This window comes from Rhodnius prolixus, unplaced genomic scaffold, assembly GCF_049639745.1.
Source record: "Rhodnius prolixus isolate KJV_2025 unplaced genomic scaffold, Rpr scaffold_3, whole genome shotgun sequence".
Classification (NCBI taxonomy): Eukaryota; Metazoa; Arthropoda; class Insecta; order Hemiptera; family Reduviidae; genus Rhodnius; species Rhodnius prolixus.
Genome location: NW_027411603.1, coordinates 36,366,866 through 36,386,157, shown reverse-complemented (window position 1 = coordinate 36,386,157; position 19,292 = coordinate 36,366,866). Strand labels below are relative to the sequence as shown.

At 34.6% G+C, this 19,292-nt stretch overlaps 1 protein-coding gene across 4 annotated transcripts in view; it reads left to right on the top strand.

Moving 5' to 3' along the window:
- The window catches only part of norpA (no receptor potential A), a 48,749-nt gene that overhangs the window by 16,483 nt on the left and 12,974 nt on the right, over positions 1–19,292 (top strand). For 2 of the 4 annotated variants that reach the window (XM_074124410.1, XM_074124409.1), the window contains exons 4-20: positions 2,247–2,326; positions 2,614–2,749; positions 4,410–4,510; positions 5,847–6,013; positions 7,910–8,120; positions 8,211–8,304; positions 8,402–8,566; positions 10,344–10,532; positions 10,857–11,007; positions 13,120–13,277; positions 13,973–14,179; positions 14,263–14,427; positions 15,978–16,182; positions 16,552–16,716; positions 16,931–17,111; positions 18,562–18,765; positions 18,860–19,025. In XM_074124410.1, coding sequence (XP_073980511.1) covers positions 2,247–2,326; positions 2,614–2,749; positions 4,410–4,510; positions 5,847–6,013; positions 7,910–8,120; positions 8,211–8,304; positions 8,402–8,566; positions 10,344–10,532; positions 10,857–11,007; positions 13,120–13,277; positions 13,973–14,179; positions 14,263–14,427; positions 15,978–16,182; positions 16,552–16,716; positions 16,931–17,111; positions 18,562–18,765; positions 18,860–19,025 — 2,745 coding nt within the window. Of the gene's footprint in view, positions 1–1,289; positions 1,309–2,246; positions 2,327–2,613; positions 2,750–4,409; positions 4,511–5,846; positions 6,014–7,909; positions 8,121–8,210; positions 8,305–8,401; positions 8,567–10,343; positions 10,533–10,856; positions 11,008–13,119; positions 13,278–13,972; positions 14,180–14,262; positions 14,428–15,977; positions 16,183–16,551; positions 16,717–16,930; positions 17,112–18,561; positions 18,766–18,859; positions 19,026–19,292 lie in introns of those variants that run through there. The other 2 variants (XM_074124412.1, XM_074124413.1) reach the window with 2 other exon arrangements.

The window sequence follows — 19,292 nt, the reverse complement described above, 5'->3', positions numbered from 1 at the left end:
TTCGTACGGTTTCGGCACTGACTGAAACTCCACGAACAGTAAGCAGTGTTTGAGCTATTTCAGAAGCAGTTGATGTTCGATTTCTTAGAGTGTGAATTCTAATGAATCGGTTATCTAGTGCTTCTGTGGCTCTTGGTCGACCCGAACCTTATCTGCGAGTGCAGAGGCCTATCTCCCGGTAACGATGGATGGCTCTACGGTCGGTGGTCTCAGGCAACCCTAACGTTCGTGCTGCGTACCGCTGACTCTGTCCATCCTCAACTAATGCAATAATACGGGCCACTTGCTCTGCTGTAATTGAGAGTTTGCAATGCTTTCAGCTTGAAAAAAGTCGAAACGCAACTGTAGAGGTCAATAAATTTATTTACTGTTTAGGTGAAGTTCACGTTGTTGTTTACACAAAATGACCGAAGGGGATTAAACGAGGAATTGCGTCTCTATTTACAAGAAACTTTGGGCCTTGATTCGATTAATTGTTCCCAGACAGTTTATGAAAATAATTAAAACTAATAATCTTTCCCCAAAATGTGATAAAACAAAAAATAAACGCTTTTTTCAAAGTGCGCCACTTTTTTTGTGGAGCAGTTTATATGTTAAAACAAAATGGTTGAAATTGTGGTTGGGGCTCACAGTTTTGGATATTTTTTTAAAAATCTATCCGTTAAATGTAAAAAGTTAATTTTTCTATTCCTGAGTTTGCTTTCAGATTTATATTAATTATCAGAACGTTGAACCATAAGTTGGGACGTAATCAGTGTGAATTCCATATAAAATCCTTGAATTTCTCCGTTGAATTTTTTGTTCTTTGTTTAAATTAGTTATTTTTACAGTTGGCATAAATTCGTTTGTTCTTCATTGACAAATAAATGTTTGAAAAATGAAATGATCACATTAAAAAGGGCTGCATTTAAGATGATTTTTTTGGGGGAAAAAAATCCTTCACTTTGGGACGACAGCTTCTTCTAAGATGTTTTGTTACTACAGTAGCATAGAGAAAACGTATATTCAATTAAACAGTTGAATTTATCTTATTTAGAAGCCCAAAATAATTGAATATAATTGATATTTTTTTGATAATGGCATGTTATTTCAATTTCATTATTCCGACAATAATTTTAATGCTTCTCTATTTATTTATATATTTGTTTCTTTTTATTTTTAATTTTTTTTTTTTTTAACGGTAATTAAAATAGTTAACAAATAGTTTGTGGGTGTTGGGTTTTAACAGGCCTGGCTAGACGGTCTAAGGAATATAACACACAATGTTAAAGCGAACAATGTCTGTCCAATGACCTGTTTGAAAAAGCAGTAAGTTCAGTTACAAACGCCATGAAGCATGTTTTATTGCATGCTAACGAGGGAGATAAATTTTGTTGTAAAAAATAAAAAATAAATTAAAAAAATGCAGCTTGAATAATAGGGAAGAGTCTAAGGATTAGAAAGATTTAATGTTATATGTTCATAATTATTAGTAGTTTAATAAATATAATTTTTAGTGCAATTTTGTTTGTTTGTTTACAAACTAAATCAATGAAAGTTTTGAAGAAGCTTTTTATATTAATGGCATGGACAATCGTTTAGCTGCTGTTATTGTCTCGTAAGGTTATATTTTCGTTTTTGTTTTTAGTAATGCATGAAGTTTTAGAGAAAATGAATAAAATTACTGTCATCTAAGTCATTTTTGTCTAACATATAAGAATCTACTTTTAAAGCACTAATTTTTTTATGCTTTGCGATAAGTGTTTATATTCTCATCGAATGCTTTCAATAAAACATTTCTCTGCTTCTTTTAATTTTTTTTTTACTTAATCCAAATGTGTCCATGTCATTTGTACATGTCTAAAGAGTTATAATAAAAAAAACAATTAAATCCTATAAATTGTTATATTTATTTGTGTACATTCATTAAAGGAGTTTACGGATGCGCTTTAAAGATTAAAATGCGAATGCAATTGGGTGCATGTAGTGTTTTGTTACGCTATTGATTGCTGCTGCTGGAGAGGTTTAAAAGCTAACTTTTTTGTTTTATTTATTTACTTATTTTTCATTAATTTTATCATTTTTTAATATAAAAATTTATTTCTTAATACTTGTTTATTTTACTTTTCTTTATTTTTCTAACAGTGTAAAATTATAATTTTATTTCAGTTCTTTTCAATTATTATTATTTATTTTTTTTTTTACATTTTTAAAAATTATTATTTATTTTTGTTGAATTTATTTTTTGTTGCATGTTACTTTCACAGACGTGGCAAGATGGTTTGAGAAAGATCACTCATAATAACAAGATGAACAATGTTTGTGTTCGTACCAATCTTATGAAGCAGTGAGTAACATATTTGATGTTTCCGGGCACAGCTTTCATTTTGGTTGTATTCAGTACTTTTCTTAAAACAAATACAAAAAAATATATCGCAATTTTTATATAAAAAAAAAAACAATTAATAACGTATATTCAATTTTGGCTTTTCTTTCTTGCTACCCATTGTTTTGCATTAAATTCAAAGCTATTTGTTCGCTATTCAGAATATAAAAAAGAAATTTATTCTGTCAGATGATAAAATAATTGTGAATTCAATGTTTTTATTAATTTATAGAATTTCTACTTTCTAGCTGGATGAGATTGGGTATGTTGGTGGATCCTAAAGGAAAAGTACCAGTAAAAGTTGTAGCAAGAACTTTTGCCTCCGGGAAAACAGAAAAATTAGTCTACCAGTGCTTACAAGATCTTGGCCTGCCTAGTGAAAAGGTATTTGAATATTTAAAATCTAATTTCATTTTACATAGATTCTTTCAATTAGAAATATTTAATACAAAAGTTGTAAAGTGAGGAAGATTCTGCCATTTGCCTTTTTTATAGTTGAATTAATTGTATGCAAACGATGCATTATTATCTACTTACTACCGATTTTTGACATACACTATTTAGTGAATTATTATTTTAAGTGTAATTTTAACAAGATAAGGGATTAGCTACGCGGTTAGCGTATTTGATTCCCACGCGGAAGTCCCGGGTTCGAATCCAGTTGCTGGTCCTTAGATTTTCTCTTTCTAGGAGCTTCTTACAGTTCACTGCCACTGAGATGGACACTGTTGTCTCTTTCGAGAGAACACTGAGAAAAAATAATAATAATATAGGTTTATAGGTTATTTTATGAATAGTACCCTGGGCGCCACGGTAGCCGAGCGGTGAGAGGCGAGACCTGCGAAGCTAATATGTATTGTTGGTACTGGGTTCGATTCCCGGACTTAGGCCTTGCATTTTATTTAATGGTTAACCCGTTGCCGCACACTTTTATTTTGATGATCGTGCTCAGAAACACACTTTTTTTTTCTCAATTGTTTATGACTGCCAGATGGAATCAAGTCCATGTTTGGAAATAAAAATTATCACATTTGGCCACGGTTTTTCCAAAAAAAACTCTCGACGGCTATAACCGTCATTTGCTTATCATGTCATTTTTTCTCTTTCCAGAGCAAATGACGGCTATGACCGTCGTGACGACTATACAGCATTTGCTTTACTAATTCAATAATTAACAAGTGTATGCGTTAGTACACTTCGTACTAACGCTGTACTTTTTTTTTATTAATTAAAATGTGCACGACGGCTATAGACGTCGTTTGCCTACATATCAACAAAGATTGGACGGCTATAGCCGTCATTTGCGGCAACGGGTTAATAAAAGAAATTTACAGTAAAGTATGTTTGCTAGTCGCCTCCGTCCACGACACCTAATTGGTAGTTGGACGTAAAGCTCCGCCTGACAAAATAGGCAATTACTTTACTTTACATATGAATAGGAATAAAATAAATTAATAACCGCAATATTTTGTGTTCAGATGTTGACGCGTCTTAAATCAAAATTTACAAGTCATTACTAAATCAATATTTTAGTATTTATTTCTATTTGTAAATTGAAAATGACATTTAGATGCCATTAAATGCAAAATTAAAAGTTTCTAAGAAGTTCCTCTAAATGAGATAATCCCATAAATGAGAGTTCTCATAAACTGTATTTTATTCGGAAAAGTTCCGAATTCCGACCACAGCCTGCCCAAATAATATAACCATGTTAGGATACTGCCTGATGGGCTCCTTTTAAAGAATAAAATGAGTAAATTAAATTTTTATATTCGGGCGCAATTGAAGCAGTATTTTTTAAAAAAAAGAAAAAAAAAAGGGGGACCAAAGCTTTGTCCAATTGTGCTGCCTGCACAATAATGGTTTTGGTTTTAATAGAAGCTGTAGAAGCTAATCTTTAAAAAACTAGAAAGTTGCAAATCCCATTCTAGACTCGTGATTATTTTTTTTAAAATACTCATTACGGAGAAACATCCAAAAAATCACCAGAAGCTTATGTTAATGCATTCTTATTAATCATTTTTTTTAAATTTTCTTCTTTTAGAATGATGTAATCGAGCCTGCAGATTTCACCTTTGAAAAATTCTACGAATTGTATCATAAAATTTGTCCAAGGAATGACATTGAAGAATTATTTCAATCTATGTAAGTTAAATAATTTTTAATGAATTTGAATGATTTTTTATTTTTCGGTACATCGACGTCGTGGCTCAGAAAATGAGGAATGAAAAGGTAGGTGACGAGAAGTTCGGAAAGGGAGTGGAAAAGCGATGTTTTGGGAGTGATTATAAATCTATCTGAGCATTTGATGAAAATGGATGCGTTTCTGCTATATTGCGTCTTGCAGCAGGGTAATCAGAGAAGAAGAAAGGACATTATTATCATGAACGAAGATCAAAATTAATATTCACTTTTATTTTGGAACAAAAATCAATATTGTAAAGTTTTTCTTGTCCTTTTACTAAGAAAGAACTTTACTTACACAACTAATGCCTGCCACTAGTTATTAAATAATATGTGGGTTTGATAAATAATAAAACTCGCTAAAGTTGTAAGTAATAACCTGATTTATTAACACATTACCTTTACTCACATTAACATTTACCAGCAACTAATGCTATTCATTACAGTTACCATTTACAACAGTCACAACAGTTTTCTGTTACTTACTCACTACGTAACGCCACAGAACTGTTCCCCGACTGACCACTGGTCCGCACTGCACCGAATTGCACTAGTCTCTGCTACACAAACAAAGCTCTACTCACTAACTGACTAACCGCCTGACTAGCTACCACTTTGAAGCACTCCGCAACACTGACTCTCTCAAAACTAGCTCATAAACTTGACTAATAACTCTAAACTCTAATAACTCTTTAAAACTGATTAACAACTCATTAAGAACTCTAAAAAAACTGACTTCTCCAGCTGTGTCTGCCTCCTTTTAACTGCGTGCCTCCCTCCAACTGGGACTGCCCTCCTCCAACTCTCTGAGCATAAGTTTCCACGCCCTCCTGACGTTCATTGGCTGGAGAAAACATACTGCCACCACCTCAGCTGGGGCCGCCCTCCTCCTACTCTCTGCCACGCTCCTACCTGTCAATCACTGGCTGGGAAAACACATATGCCACCACCCCAACTGAGGCCTTTCTCTTAGCTGGCTTTTACACAGGTCACTAACTCCTTGAATAATCTAGCCCTTTCCTTTCTAGTTCAGGTAGAGACCGGTCCTTTTGTCTACACAGTGGTGGCCTGATACCGACTTTGGTCGCTTAACCCCTAGAACAATCTAGGCCTTTCTTCTCTGCCACAGGTAGATACCGCCCTTTTGTTTATGCAGTGGCGGCCTGTTACTGACTTTGATCGCTCAACCCCTAGAACAATCTAGGCCTTTCTTCTCTGCCCAGGTCAACTTCGTTACAATATTATTTATCCTTTTGTGTAATTATATTCTCAATTTTTTTATTTTATTTTAATTTAGAACCCAAGGTAAAGCTGATACAATTAATATTGACCAATTTATAACCTTCCTAAATGAAAAGCAACGAGATCCTCGGCTAAATGAAATTCTCTATCCTTTGTATGATGAGAAAAGAGCTGCAGAAATCATCGCTACTTATGAGCAAAATGAAGAAGCCGTAAAAGAAAGTTAGTTTTAGATTATTTTTATTTACTTTATTTATTTATTTTTTATTTTATTCAAGTTTAGTATGTTGCTTTTTACTGTACAACAGTGGTTCTGCCTTTTTAAAATGGCGAAAAATATTTCGTAATTTTTCTTTTGTTTTTTTGCGTCACTAACTTACAAAAATTTAATCTACTATTTATTGGATTGTTTGTGAATAATTAGAGAATAAACTAAATTGCCAGCTGCGTTGTTAAAGTTACATAATGGTTAGTTTTATTCTATTGCTAACGCTATATTTAAATATAGTGATTTTAAAGCTTTATTGAAAACAAATTAGTACTTTTAATTTAAATAAAATTACATAAAAACTAGATTTGAAAGACCTCAGAAAATATGCGGACTGCTAGATGACTCATATTCCCCTCAACCTTTGGGTCTCTGATTAACAAAACAGTCACGCTGGTTTTGAACTATACGAGGGTCGTTTGAAAAGTCCGTGCAAAAATAAAAACTACTTAATTTTTTTGGGTAAACCTTTTTTATTTTTCAACATAGTCTCCTTTTAGGCTTATACACTTCGTCCAACGCTGCTCTAGTTTGTTGATCCCTTCCGAATAATAGGATTAGTCCAAGTCTGAAAAATAGCCATTCGTTTCTGCAATCACCTCCTCGTTTGAATAAAATCTTTTTCCCGCCAGCCATTTCTTCATATTGGGGAACAAATAGTAGTCCGAGGGAGCCAAGTCTGGAGAATAGGGGGGATGTGAAACGAGTTGGAACCCTATTTCCATTAATTTTGCGACCACAACTGCTGAGGTGTGAGCTGGTGCGTTGTCGTGATGGAAAAGGACTTTTTTGTGGGCCAATCGTGGGCGTTTTTCTTGCAGCTCGGTTTTCAAACGGTCCAATAACGATGAATAATATGCACCTGTAATAGTTTTACCCTTTTCCAGATAGTCGATGAGGATTATTCCTTGCGAATCCCAAAAGACAGTCGCCATAATCTTTCCGGCCGAAGGAACGGTCTTCGCCTTTTTTGGCGCAGATTCCCCCTTGGTAACCCATTGTTTAGATTGTTCTTTGGTCTCAGGAGTGTAGTGATGTATCCATGTTTCATCCACAGTGACGAAACGACGCTTAAAGTCCTGCGGATTCTTCTGGAACAGCTGCAAACCGTCCTTGCAACACTTCACACGATTTCGTTTTTGGTCAAGCGTGAGCAATCGCGGCACCCATCTTGCGGATAGCTTTGTCATGTCCAAATGTTGATGCAAAATATTATGTACCCGTTCATTCGAGATGGCCACAGCACTAGCAATCTCACGCACCTTCACTCTTCTGTCATCCATCACCATATCATGGATTTTATCAATGATTTCTGGAGTAGTAACCTCAACAGGGCGTCCAGAACGTTCAGCGTCACTTGTGCCCATATGGCCACTCCGAAAATTTTGAAACCACTTATAAACTGTTCTAATCGAAGGTGCAGAGTCACCATAATGTTTATCAAGCTTCTCTTTAGTCTCCTCAGGCGTTTTGCCTTTCATAAAGTAGTGTTTAATCAACACACGTAATTCTTTTTCGACCATTTTTTTGAAAATCACTCGACTTCCTCGATTCAAACGAATGCCAAACACAAAGAAATAGACCGATCTGGATGAAACTTGGTGTGTGTTCTTCCAAGAGATGCTACTAACTAAACATAACCTCGATACGCGCCAGTAGTGCTATCTCTCTGACTTTGCACGGACTTTTCAAACGACCCTCGTATATTGTTTCTATTATTACAATTTTTTATTTTTATTTTCACGACGCCAATGTTTCGCGGAACACATTTTGAAAACCAGTGCTGTACTTGCTATAATCTGTAAAAAGCATTTCCTAGTTTTTTAAAGCTATATTTATAATATTTGCAGAAAAACTAACTAAAGATGGCCTTATCCGTTATTTGATGTCAGACGAGAATGCACCCGTATTTTTGGATAGGCTTGATATTTATATGGAAATGGACCAACCGTTATCTCATTATTATATTAATAGTTCTCATAATACTTATCTGATTGGCAGACAGTTTGGTGGAAAATCTAGCGTAGAAATGTATAGGCAAGTCCTTCTTGCTGGATGCAGGTAACTTATTACTATCTTAATAAATTATTTTACAATACAATTTATTGTTGTTTGTAAAAGATTAATTAATAATAATTTTTAATTAAACAGATGTGTAGAATTAGATTGTTGGGATGGTAAAGGTGAAGATGAAGAACCAATAATTACACACGGAAAAGCTATGTGTACTGATATATTGTTTAAGGTAACGAATTTCACTGAATTTCAGTTAATTGTTCCAAGGTTATGTTATATAATGATTAGGTAAATTCATTAAACTATATTGTTCATATTTGTTTCAGGATGTAATTTATGCACTTCGTGATACTGCCTTCGTAACGTCTGACCTTCCTGTAATCCTATCTTTTGAAAACCATTGTTGCAAGACTCAACAATATAAATTAGCTAAGTACTGTGATGAAATTCTTGGTGATCTTTTGCTTAAGGAACCTCTTCCTGATTATCCTGTAAGTAATACTAAATTTAATGTTGAGAATAATAATTTCAATTCAATTTAGGTAGGTTAAAATTTTATCGAAGGGAAGTACATTTTTTCCCAGAAAAAGTTACTTATCTGCTGCCTTTTAATCTAAATTAAATTTGGAGAAAGATTCGTAGAAGTTCGTAGCAGAAAATGCGTAGTAAAATGAAGTATTCTCATAAATGTAATGTCTTATTTTGGGCAAATTGTACGTCCAGCTACCATCAGTTATCGAGGATGGAGGCGGACAGCTGAATACTTTAACTATAAATATCCTTTTGATGATGTCATTTAATAATAGTCCCAATTACTTTCTAAACATTTCTGCCAACGTGGGGGTGACTTTTCCATACCCTCTGTATAGAATTTGGAATCCTTAGAAATTCAGAAAACGCATTTTCTACTGTTCTTTGGTCAATAAATTTTTTATTTTGTAAATAGCGGTTCAGGTGTCTAAAAAAAATGGCAATCAGTAAGCGAGAGGTCCGGTGAGTAGGGCGGGTCTCATAACCAAGCTCCAACAATTCACGGGAAGTCAAACGTGAGATATGTGGCCGAGCGTTGTCATGCAACAGAATGGGGCCCCTTTCGATTAACTAAAGATGGCTTCATTATTGCCAATTTCTGATCCATTACGTCAATTTGGTTAGAATACGATTCGGCATTGATGGATTCGCTAGGATTCAAGAAGCTGTAATGAATCAGACCAAATATAGCCCACCAAACAGTAACAATCACTTTTTTTGGATGATTTGAGGGCTTTGGAGAATGTCGTGCTGCTTCTCCTTTTTCAAACCACTGTCCAGAGTGTTGTCGTAGAGGATCCACTATTCATCGCAAGTCACAATTCTGCTGTTGTTCGTCAAAGGAGTGCAGCACAAATTTCATACCGCTGATCTTTTTTTGGCAGTCTTTTAGTGTGTGAGGAACCCAACTTTAAAGCTTTTTCACCTTCCCAATCGCCTTGAGATGGTCATCGACGGTTGATTTGCTGACTTCCAGTTTCCCTGCCAGTTCTCGAACTGTTCTGGGATTTTCTTCCACCAAAGCTCGGAGAACATCGTCATCAAGGGCAGAACTTTTTCCACAGCCTTCTTTGTCTTCAAGGCTCAAGTCTCCCTCTTGAAATTTCTGGAACCACCGTTGAATCGTGCACTCTCTTATACTGCTTTTGCCCCAGACATAGTTGATATTTCTGGCCGTTTGGGTGCCGTTCCGGGTTACCGTTACGAGTTTGAACTCGTAAAACAAAATTATACGAAAATCACGCTTTGACATCTTAGTAAAGACTGAGTTATTTCCAAGTAGCAAAATGTTACAGAGGTAAACAAAAATTTTTGTTTGAAAGAGGATTAATTAGTGTTTACATTTATAAAAGTCAAAAGTACAACAAACTTAAGCAGTTTACTATTTGGAGGGGTATTTAAAGAAACATAAAATCCTGCATTATTTTCCGGACAACCCAATATTAGTTAATATGCGTAGATTAAATAAAATCTCACTAAAAGGCAAAACAAAGTGGTTAATTCTGGTTAATGGTTTTGGACCCAGTTTTCATGTTAGAAGCGGTGGTGTGGAATCCACTGCTCACAGAATAATATAAACATTGAATTCCCCGACATTTTGTTTCTCTTTCTCCCTCATGTATAATTTTTATAAGCTTTGTCTGAAACATATATTTTCAGTAAAATCTCAGTCCTTATTAACAATAACCAATTTTTTTTTTTTTTACTAGATTTACTAATTCAGTGTTTCGATTCTAGCTTGACCCTGGTGTACCACTTCCACCACCAAATTTATTAAAAAAGAAAATACTTATAAAGAACAAGAGACTGAAACCAGAAGTTGAGAAAAAAGAATTAGAACTATTTAAACAAGGTCAATTCGTGATTGACGATGAAGAGAAGGAAGACGCTTCAGCTCCAGTTAGCGTTAACGTTGAGGAGAAAAAGGTATTATAACCTTCCTGTATACTTACATAGATTATTAGGGGAGAATAAACGCTTCTTTACAATATTTATATGTCCGGTACATATTAATCACAAGATAGCATTCTTTCTAGATCAAATATACTTTGTATAGACCACTTCACACAAGACAGAGGTATATTGAGTTGAAAGAAAAAAAATAAAAAATAACTGTGACAGAAATAATTTCAAAACTTAAAGTTATTATTACATTCATTTTATGTGATTGTCTGCATATGTTTTGCAAACAAAGTTTTTGTGAAGAGTGTACTCTGATAATGTATCTAATAATTTTTTAATCAAATTCAGGTAGATATAGCAGAAGCATCTGCCGAAGCAGCAGTTGAGGCGCCAGTACAAGTGCAGTATACGGGATCAACTACAAATGTTCATCCATGGCTATCGTCAATGGTCAATTATGCTCAACCAATCAAATTCCAGGGTTTTGATGTTGCAGATCGTACGTATTTCTATATTTATGATTTGAATAGCATATTTGTTGAAAAATGAATTTTGTACATGTGTACATATCATCCTAAAATAGGGCTGCCTTAAAATACCTCGACTACGATTTTGATTTTGGGATTTGAGAAATGTGAAAATTTAATTGTGTTCAGATGAGGAAAAATAAAACTAACTTATGGCTTTTAAACACTTTTTTGTTTGGTTTAGGTCTTAAAAATTTGTTTTTGTCTATTAGCTAAATGTTTTGACACCAAAGTGTAAAATCACACTGTGGAGAGGTGTGTCCATATGGATATCATCTCATCCGTGCATATTTTCCACTGATAAGGGAACTTGCTGAAAAGTTTCCGTGCTGAAAAGTATGGCTTTATCGAGAAAGACCAATTCTAAACCCAAACAAAGCAGAGTAAATATTACAAATGCCCGGTGTCTCACCAGAAACCAAGACATGTCCCGTCGTTCGTAAATGTAGCTTAGTAAATGTTAGTCACACTGAAATTAACGGTGCTAGATTATTCTACTGTTTTGTTTCTTGAAAATGAAAATTCTGAACATTTACGGAAGTGAGAGGAAGACGAGACCTGTTAACCAATCTGTAGATTGATATTCATGTACTAAACAAAAAGTTGCGAGTTTAGGCAAAAATATTTTTGGGATTTTAGCCACTATTAACGGTGATGACCAGTACAAGGGATCTATGAGCCACAAATATCTTCAAGACAGATGGAGGATGGCGCGCGTAAATAAAAAAAATATACTACCTAAACTAATTAACAGACACATTAAATACTTAACATAACGTTAATTTCGTATTTTACAAGCAATACAATTCTCAGATATGCATTAATTGATGCATCTGTGAATGAGCAGCTACTCTTATAATCGCCGGAATGTCCACATCTATTCTTGTCGACGTCACTGCATACGTTAAAGAGAAGGTTGCTGATTATGTCGTGATGTGTGTACACGCGTAGGAGTGCCGGATCACTATGTGAAGTTATTTAGAACACTGGTTGGAAATAATAAAGCATTGCCTGAATTTATAATTGGAAGGTTTCAATTATAAAGTACCCTAAAAGGAAGATGACTTTCTAGTATTTCGAAAACTTATGGCTCAATACCTTTCAAAAATTTGAATATTAAAGCCAAGAAGACATGTGGCTGCAAACTATCTAACTAGGAAGAAAAAGTATTTTTAAAGATTGTCTACTCAAAGGACTGGAAACATTACTACAAATGACTATTCTTAAGAATTTAATAAATAACAATTTTTATTAATATAGTTAATAAAAAACTCCCTTTACATTTGATTGTGTCCTGGATAGAATCCCGGGCAAAGAAGTGGCGGATTAAAATGAACCCACAGAAATGCCAGCATGCCACGTTTACTCTCCGGCGGGGCTCCTGTTCACCTGTCCTCTTCAACAGCAATCCTCTTTCTTATACAGTTCTGGTACGCTACCTTGGGCTCTACATAGACAAGCGACTCAAGTGGAACCCACACACTAGACTTAAAAGACAAGCAATGACAAAACGTGTGAAACTACTTTACAGACTTCTTGGACGACGCTCCAAATTACCCATTGAACTGAAACGATTAATATACAGTACTATCCTCAACCTATGTGGACTTACGGACTAGAGCTGTGGGGTTCAGCCAAACCTAGAAACATATGGACTGTACAGACATTTCAATCAGAACTACTTCGACAGATAGCTGACGCTCCATTCTACGTAACTAACCTCACTCTACACAACGACCTCAACATTCCCTTCATAGACCAACAAGCCAAGACTAAATATCAGAAATTCCATACTGCTCTCTCGACTAGCTCTAATCCTCTAGTACAGGTCTCTCGCCTCCTCTGACATTCCTGACAATCCTCCTCGCCGACTGAATCGCAAGTGGCCCCGCAGTCTGAAGGCCTAAAAATCATATCCTGTAGAAAGTGCTACCGCTGGGCTATTTCTTTCCTCCTACCTTTCACGCCTCTATACTTCATTCTCCCTATTTACTTATTGTATAGTGTATTATACAGATTGTAAACAACAAAATAAATTTAAAAAAAAAAAAAAATTGATTGTGTACAATTTGTTTTGATTTTAGAAAAAAATATTCATCACAACATGAGCTCTTTTGCGGAAAATACCGGAATAGGTTATCTGAAAACTCAAGCTTTGGAATTTGTCAATTACAATAAAAGACAAATGAGTAGAATATATCCAAAAGGAACTAGGGCGGATTCTTCGAACTATATGCCCCAAGTAAGATTCTATGTACTTTTTTAAAAAAATTTATTTGTTCCAAAAAAATTACAAAAAATAAAATTATATAAACAAGGAATTGTCCACATTCCGTAATTATAAATACCTACAATCGAATTTGAAAATTAAGGAGGCATATTTTCAACTTAATATTATCGATTTTGGATTATTATCGATCAGTCTGTTGGCTATCCCAACAATCGTAATCGGTGTACATAAAATATTTAGCACTTGTGATTGGTTGATCATGCAACGTTAAATAATTTAACGTTAAATAAACAAAGAAGTTTTTTATTATTTAGTTAAAGCTGCAAATTTTTCATGTTAAAAGGTTAATCGATCATTAAAGTAAATTTTTTAAACAACGATACTTTCTTTCAATATAAGTGACGGTATAAATCACATCCATTGCCTCATTAATTTGTGGTCATTTTTCACTTTTGTGTTTGACTACAAAACGTCTTCGACGGTTTTCTATAAACTTGTTACAACAAGCAACAATGTAATTCCAACTTACATAATTTTAACCAACTTTTTTTTGAAATTGTGTATGTACTCAAAAAAATAAATAACAAAATTTAGATTGAATTTTTTGTATGTCTTTTTCATTTATACGGTTTTTGCACCAATATTCTTTCATCAAAAATACAGATTACTTGCTGATAACTCATCCAGCTGTTGTTCTTGTAATTCAGGTATTTTGGAATGCTGGTTGCCAAATGGTCTCATTGAATTTCCAAACACCTGATCTACCAATGCAATTAAATCAAGGAAAATTTGAATATAACGGCAATTGTGGTTATCTATTAAAACCAGATTTCATGAGAAGATATGATAGAAATTTTGATCCATTCGCAGAATCACCAGTTGATGGTGTCATCGCGGCTCAGTGTTCAGTGCAGGTGATTTTATTTTTCATTTAAATATTTTTTTTTATTTTCTGATTATCTATCTCATTAATTTATTTTGATACATTTATTTGTAGGTAATAGCTGGTCAGTTTCTTTCGGATAAGAAAGTAGGCACTTATGTGGAAGTAGATATGTACGGCCTGCCTACAGATACCATTAGGAAAGAGTTTAGAACAAGGATGGTTCCCAGCAATGGTCTTAATCCTGTCTACAATGAGGAACCTTTCCTTTTTAGGAAGGTATGTTTACAAAAATAAATCATATTTTATTTATATTTAAAGGCAAATTAAATGCAGATGGCTGATAAATTAATTCGAATACTTGTGTTGTTGGTAAATAAAACTTAAAATTAGTGGTAAATAAGTAGAAATAAAATATATATGGAACCAATTTAATGATTTAATCTCAGGAGGCGATGAAAATACAAAAACAATACAAAATAGTACCCCTTATAGAGTCGGGTCTAAAAATAAGGAATTGTTTTAAATACACTGATGTTCCTTTTCATATATATGTTATTCATTTGTTCATATTGGCGTCTATTCTCCAAGTATTTTAAAAAGCGTTCCAACATTCTGTAAATATCAAATTTTTACGTCTTTAACGCACCAGAGTATATTTCAGTACCATTTCTTGAAGACCGAACATTCTAAGTCAGACTTAACAGTCACAGAACTAAACGACAGATTCTCGCGGGATTTCCCCCAAGAGGCAATTATAAGTCTCCTACTCTTCAATCTATATTGCTCGGATATTCCAGAACCTTCCTCCAAGAATTAAGCTATGTACGCAGACAATAAATTGATAACCTACTCCAACAAAGGAAACGAAGCGGCAGATTTATTGGCCCGGGAAGGCTCTGCGGGACACTTCGTTGGCCCGGAGCCCTGTTTTGGGGTTCCGAAGTGTGTTAAGACTGCGACCATTAACTTATGGGTGCAGAGTAGGTCCCAGGTAGGTCTTTAATAAACATTAAAGGCTATTCGCCGAGGCTGACTGCAGAATTAATCCGTCAAGGTCGTGGGGCTATAAGGATGATTGTAGGCCTATTAACTGTCCACTGCAGGCTCAGAAAACACATGCATCGCATGGGCCTGGCGGATGATAGCCTTTGCAGGTTCTGCATGTCAGGAGGAGGAGGAAACGGTACTGCACGTGATGTGTCAGTGTGAGGGGCTTGTACGGCTAAGGATGTTACTTCTCGGGGGGGGGGGGGGGGAGGACCAAGGCCTGTGAACTTTACCCAAGAGTCGCTCTCCAGCATTAAGAGTCTGATTAAAAGGACAGATCTGGAGGGTGAATTTTAAAGTGAGGGGAACCACAATAGATCCAAAGAGGTCGCAGTGGCGTAGGCCTTGAGGCCTCCCTAGTCTAATCTAATCTAATCTAATCTACTCCAACAAAGACATAAACCAATGCATTAATGACTTACAAACATCTGTAGACATAGAGTCAAACCGGACCCAAAGATGTAAGCTAAAGCTGAATCCTTCCAAAACAGAAGCAAAAATATTCTTCCTTCGTAGCTTCCAGAATAAAAGCCTACATGTATTAAAACTCTACTTACGTGGAAACTGCACAACAACATAAAACTTCAACGAGCATTCACTTGACCACTCCTCTGGAACAGTTATACCGTTTAATTAACAGAAACACTCCTGTCAAGTCTGAATTACAGCTAGGTTTTCGATTTAAATAGTAATAATAAATAATGCTGGATAGCTGAGCTGCCTTTCAAAACTTTATTATGTTATATTGTAAAAAACGATTTCGTTTTTTCTTTGTTAAGGTTGTGTTACCTGATTTAGCAGTTCTAAGATTTGGGGTGTACGATGAGAATAACAAATTATTAGGGCAAAGAATACTACCTTTGGATGGTCTCCAAGCTGGTTACAGACATATTTCTCTCCGAACTGAAGCTAACTTTCCTATGTCACTTCCCATGCTTTTCTGTAACATTGAATTGAAAATATATGTACCTGATGGATTTGAAGGTAAATATTTGCTCTCAGAAATCTTTTAATTGAATTGCTTTGTTTAGTGATGTTATTTTAATTATTTTATTTATGTAGAATATTGTTTATAGTTTTTGGTGACTGAATCATTATTTTCAAATGGTAGAAATATTATTACGAATTTCTATCGTCATTGTTTATTATTTTTTACAAGCTTAATATGTTCCACTGCCCTGACGATGACCTAGTTCCTAGTTCGTAAACTTGGCAAAAAGTAACAAAATATTATGTCTGAAATTGGCAATAAAATGTCTTCCTATTTTACTTATGTTAATAATGAGTAAGAGGAACAGTGATGGAGTCATTTTTATATCATCATTTGAATAATCAATTTATTTTTTATTTTAGGTTTTATGGCTGCATTATCCGATCCTAGAGCCTACTTATCTGGCCAAGAGAAACGAGCTCAACAGATGAAAGCTATGGGCATTGAAGAAACGGACATCAATACAAAGGATATTGTTGGTGGAGGGGATACTGCAAAGAAAAGTTCAAAAGAAGAAGAAAAAAAAGGTATTTAGAATGTTTCAACGTTAATTATTTCCCTTGATTCTGTGTTTCCACTTCTTCCAAGTACTTCGCCCAATAATCCGGACATTTGCAGGATACATCACAGTTTATCAAAACTCGATTTTATTAAATGAAGCATGCTTCCAAAAGAAATATATTTTTTTGTTTTTCCTGGCAATAAAATTAGCAATAATAATTGAAAACTTATTTATTTCAGCTGAAGATATAACTTTTGAAATTATTACTATTGAAATATTAAAGAATGAGAAAGCATATTTAAAAATAACTAGAAAGCAGCAAAAGGAATTGGATGCCATGCAAAAACGTCACTTAAAAGAAAGAATGCTTGTTCAAAAACAGCAGTGCACTACCGTTGAGAAATTGGTAAAAGGGAAAAAGTAAGTATTTAATAGTTATTTATTTAACAAGTGCGGAAAGTAGTACTTTTCAGGTTAGAGGCAGGGTTTGCACGCACGAGCGAGCGAAGCGAGGCGAGTGCAAGTGCAAATTGCCGAGTGTGAGGAAAATACTTTACACTCGAGTTAAATATTATATTTTTTCTGCAACCATTAGGGTTATTAACTAAAAAAAAAAACTAAACAGGAATCACTAGAATCCATTTCAAATTTCTATAAGGTAACACTATAACCTTTTTAACTGTTATAATTAAAAATATCTAATTATTTATTAAAATATTATTTTTATTTCTATATTTCTTCCAATTTTTATTTTATTTTTTAAATATTCGTTTTTTAATTATTTAGATAAAATCAATTTAAATAAGCTTATTAAAGTTTTACAGAAAATATTTAATAACAAAACTTCTTATATCAAGGGAGCACAATAAAGTTTTTTCACTCACTAGTGAGGAAAGTGACACTAATGGGAATTTTCCCCACTAGTGAGGTAAAGCATTACACAGCTGATTTTAATTGAGTAATGAGAACATTCCTACATGGTTGCAGAAAAAAAAATTTTAAATAAAAAGAATAAAAATAATTATTCACCAAAGCTTGGTCGCAAATATATCAGATTCGCTGAATATTTTATTTACAAGCTTCTAAAATATCAGTCCAAATGTTTTCCAAATTTAGTCTTATTGTCAATTTGTGATCCCAGTTTTCTGGCTTTCTGTTCAGCTGTCGCTTCTTCAGTTATTTAGCATAAATAGATGAGAATATTTACAATCAATATATTCAAAAAAAGTAATTTCTTCAGAGTTGGGAAATTACAGAGTGGTAACACTCCAAGAACACTTCTCTACTATTTACTCTTATTGTCGGAGAGAAGAATGCGAGGTCTCGTGTTTTTTTAAGACGTCTAGGTGTTTTATTTGTAAATGTTTTGGAAGAAAGATGTTCTATCAGTGAATGGTAAGAGATTGTAAGTTAAGATGGAATTTTCTGCAATGTGTTTGAACAACTTGTCTGACGAAAGAAGCGTTAACTGTAGAGCAAAGAACAGGAAGAGGAGGAAACGGCTTCTCACCTGTAATTCGAATGAGTTTGCAATCGAGCTGCTGCGCTACGATATCTTTGGAACTCTGAGGCCAGGGGAGATTGTGGTGCAGAAGGAACTGGTAGGGAATGTCCTCAACCTTTTTTAGAAGGGGAGGTTTCACCTATTAGACTTAAAGAGGAAGGCACAATAAGCCTCTTGTGGCTGCGGCGCCGTGGGGCGTGGGTCCCGTCCCGCTTCTAATCTAAGCAAAGAATTTTAGACTACAAAGACTGGATCCTTTGAAGGTTTGAGCCTTTGGTAGAACGGTTTAAACCAGCCTTTCGACGATGTACATTTGGGATTAAAATTAATTAATTGTTCTCCCTACTTATTTTCTGTAATTTTTAGCAAAACTGATATAGCTAAAGAAGCTGGAGTGAAAGAAGTTGTATCAGGTCAAGTGGGTCAATGGTCGGAAATGATGGAACGTCACAGAAAAGAATATTGGGCTTTAATGAAGCAACATGTGTCTGAACAGCAGGACACCTTAACTAAATTAATGGACAGCACCCACGCAGCTCAGATGAAACAACTGGAAGCTAAACATGAAAGGTAAACCTAATAAAAACAAGATGTAATTAATTGATTAACTCATATGAGCTCATGAAATTTAATTACCAATTACTACTCAAAAACTTTTCATTAGGGAAATGAAAGAGATGAATGCGAAACAAGCGAAAATATCAGTGGAGACAATGAAGGAAGTTGCCAATGATAAGACGTTGAGGACCAAAGGTGAAAAAGATAGAAGATTAAGGGAGAAAAAACAAAATAATACCAAGAAGTTCATGGATGAAAGGAAACATGCTCAGGTAAACATACCTTTAGGTACCTCTCGGTTAGTGAGTTAAGAAGGTCCGCTCACTATGTGCTAATTACTTGTTAGTGACACGTACGAGATCTGTAAATTAACCTTAAATTTTTTTATTCAAAAAGAATAACATTTCTATATTGTCACCTTCAAAATAACTTCCTTCTGAAGCCACACAGCGCTGGAGACGTTTCTTCCACTCCTCATAGCAGTGCTCGAACTCCGATACTGGAATAGCCTTCAGCTGGTCGGTTACAGTCGTATGAAT